The 3,504-nt window shown below is 40.8% G+C and overlaps 1 protein-coding gene across 1 annotated transcript in view; it reads right to left on the bottom strand.

Moving 5' to 3' along the window:
* Positions 1-1,778: 1,778 nt before the first annotated feature.
* LOC147433769 (glutamate receptor 2.6-like) overlaps positions 1,779-3,504 on the bottom strand; it is an 83,794-nt gene continuing 82,068 nt past the window's right edge. The window contains exon 4 of the mRNA XM_086489793.1: positions 1,779-2,116. Coding sequence (XP_086345919.1) covers positions 2,044-2,116 — 73 coding nt within the window. The 3' untranslated portion in view covers positions 1,779-2,043. The remainder of the gene's footprint in view (positions 2,117-3,504) is intronic.

The raw sequence follows: 3,504 nt of genomic DNA, 5'->3' as shown, positions 1-3,504 counted from the left end.
CAGGCACCAACTTTCTACGTGATGCATGTATGTGTGTGTGTGTGTGTGTGTGTGTGAGAGAGAGAGAGAGAGAGAGAGAGAGAGAGAGAGAGAGAGAGAGAGAGAGAGAGAGAGAGAGAGAGAGCCAAGCTATATCTTTAGTATAATTCATGGGAAAAAGAAGAAGAAGATCTTCTTGCTGCCTGTAAAACGATGGCATGGAGAGAGAGAGAGAGAGAGAGAGAGAGAGAGAGAGAGAGAGAGAGAGAGAGAGAGAGAGAGCGCTTTCTTGGTGAAAGCAAAGAATTCGGTGCTCACTAGAACTATTTGACACTACTTTGATCATATCATGCACATGCTGTATAGGTACTCACTGCTCGTGGTTGTAGGGCTTGCTTTAGCATCTCCATCGACTGATGCTTGTATTTAAGCTAGGACGTTACAGATCTGCAATGGCAAACTCGCAAGCAGCGGGCTAGCCTCGTCACTATATGGCACGGCTCCGAGTCAGAGGGGATCTAGGGCCCAAATTTGGGGGGCAAGGCGGCTTTAATCTCCGTCGTCGGATCACATAGTGAACTAGGGGTGGGTGAACTAGGGGTGAACTGAAGGTGAACTAACGGTGAACTAGGGGCGGGTAAGCTAGGGGTGGGTGAACTAGGGGTGTCTAAACTAGGATATGATCATGTGCCATGCCAACATGGACAGTGACACGCGCTAGAGTGGTGGTAGGGCATTCGTGTGGCAACCGATACGTCCCAGGTTCGTCGACCCACACCCCGCGAGGCGGGTGAACTAGGGGGGGTGAACTAGGGGTGAACTTGGGGCGCCATTTTTGCCCCGAGTTCACCCCTAGTTCACCCCTAGTTCACCCCGAGTTCACTATGTGATCCGACGGCCGAGATTAAAGCCGCCTCGTGCTGCCAAATTTGGGTCTTAGATCCCCCCTCGATAGAGTCGTTCCATATAGTGACGAGGGCGGGCTAGGGTAATCTAAAGAAGATTTAAAATAGAGTGTGTATGGTGGAAGAGAATGGGAGCCCAGGCTATCGCAAGCTGGCAATCGTACGCTAAGAAGGGAGACACTGAGGGAGACGGCCTAGTCGCCGCCGCCTAAGTAGGTGCAATTCTTCATAGCAAGACACAAGCAGTGTGGTGGTTGCCCATCGGTCTCTCTCGCTCTCTCTCTCTCCTTCTTTAAGGGAATGTCACTCGGACGTCTCTCTCTCTCTCTCTCTCTCTCTCTCTCTCTCTCTCTCTCTCTCTCTCTCTCTCTCGTCTCTTTGTTTTATGCATAGCACACCGCCGGATCTATGAGTTTGTGACACGTGATCGAGGGAGGGGCTAGAGTTCCTTTCCCCTTTATACATAGTATAGATAGTGTAAAACTTGAGAAATAAATATAATTTTTTAGAATTTCCTCTTAGCAAATTCAAGAAAAGAAATTTTGTATGTTTGGAAAAATGGATTTTTTCGAACACTAATGGGGAGAGAGAGAGAGAGAGAGAGAGAGAGATCGATGCACGTGCACATATACACACACTCACTTTCATAATGAAAATGTTCAAATAAGTATAGTAAGACTTTATTCCAAGTACATTTGTAAGGCAATTCAACTAAATATTCTTCCTATTTTATTAATTAAGGAAGCCATGATGTGAACAATCAACTATTAAAATTATACAGTGTGAGTTTTGTTTGAAACGACTTTAAATGTCAACAACCAAAATTAATGTGATGGACCATCGGATGGTGAGAGATTTGCACGTTGTTTTTACCACTCTCCTATGGCCTTCTTCAAACAAAAAAAAAAAGTTTATTGTCGTTAGCATGCCATGTGGCACTAATCCACAAACTTTATCCAATGGTACACGGATGCACTCAAAATCCAACCCTTTACTAAGGATGACTTATGTAGTCCAAAAAGTGTGGATGGTCGTACACACATTTTGGAATTAATGCAACTTTCAAGTTAATATCCATTTTTCACTCGGACATTATGATATAAGCATAGCAGCCAAAAAAAATACCATTAAAATAATCCAATTCATTTGAGAAGACTTTTTAAAAACCATTAAATGCCTTCTCAAATGTAATATACTTACTATGGGAGAAAAATAACGTCATTCCTGTAAACCTAAGCAAGAAAACATAAAAAAATAGGTATTAGTGTGAGCTAAAATTGTTTCTTTATAGAGGTAAAAAACTCTTCAGTAAGAACTTATTTTAAATAGTGAGGTTTTTTTGCAGTTTGATGACACTTATACGTCACTGTGAAAACCACGGATTTGACTTTTGAGACTTTTGTCTTGGCTAGCTAAAAGTTTGTATTCGTTTCTATTGGTGGCTGAATAATGCTAGGTAGTGGAAGTTTTCTTTGGAATTTGGAACTTGACAGCATCAAAGCATTGCACTATTATATCTATATCTATACTATTTATACTGCAGTTTAAAATTTTCTAGAAAGGAGAGGACATCCACGTGTCACACCCTAGTTCACTTCAAAGAAAGCTTTAAAAAACTTTTGGTTTGAAATGCAAAAGTGAAGGGTAAGTGGTAAGTACTAATAACTATGATGGTAGAAAACGAAAAGACATAGTTTTGAGTTGTGAGTTCTGAGTTCTGAGTTCTGCAGAAAGCCAAAAGCTTAGTACTTCATCTATATGAATATTATTTGTAGTCCTTGGTAAGGCCATGGAGTGAAAAGCCATGGAGTTTCACTCCAGCTAGTGTTTGGGAAAAGTCGATTTTATAAACATACAAAATTTTCTTTAGGGTAGATTCAAAGAGGAATTTTTTCAAAATAATTGGTATTTCTTATAATATACCTCTATTTTCTTAAAATTTTCAAGTGGAGATTTTTCTTCTCCCCCTCCCTTCAACCAATTATTTTGAGTTTTCAACCAGCTCAAGGCAAATCTAAAACATATTTTTTTTGAACACTAACTCCAACCTTCAAATTTGAAGGGTGATTACTTCTATTTTTGTAAAGCGTTGCTTTACTTTGTATTTTGAAGGCCATAAAGAACGCTTAGCACTACATGGTATGTGCATGCTTAAATGGGATCAAGGGTGGAGGTGATGGATCACGACAAGCATGCATTGTAGCCCATGCAATCGACACACGAATTTACAAATCAACTCGCATTTACAATGTAATGCATTGGAGTACCATGATCTTCAGTAAAAGCATACGGACGTGGTGGTTAGAGTCCATGCCTTGAACGGGGCAAGTTGTGGGTTCGACGTGCAAGGTGCAAAACAATCTTCTCTGGCTAGAATTTACTTGCTGGCCCGAATTTACTTTTTCGCACTAAATTTACTCAGCAATTCAAATCTGATGATCCAAATGACCCCCCATCATCCATCCCATTTGAATATGCCCGTGCTAGATAGTGCAGAGATAAAGAACTCCCTTTTCCTTTATACAAATGCACACCTAGCCTTGAAATTTATACTTGAGCTTCAAAAACTGTAGAACTTTCAAAGATTCTGCGCATTGTATAATGTTAGAGTTACAATCTC

Source organism: Adiantum capillus-veneris, chromosome 19 (genome assembly GCF_014529385.1).
Source record: "Adiantum capillus-veneris isolate H3 chromosome 19, ASM1452938v2, whole genome shotgun sequence".
Lineage (NCBI taxonomy): Eukaryota > Viridiplantae > Streptophyta > Polypodiopsida > Polypodiales > Pteridaceae > Adiantum > Adiantum capillus-veneris.
This window is presented reverse-complemented; position numbering and strand designations above follow the sequence as displayed.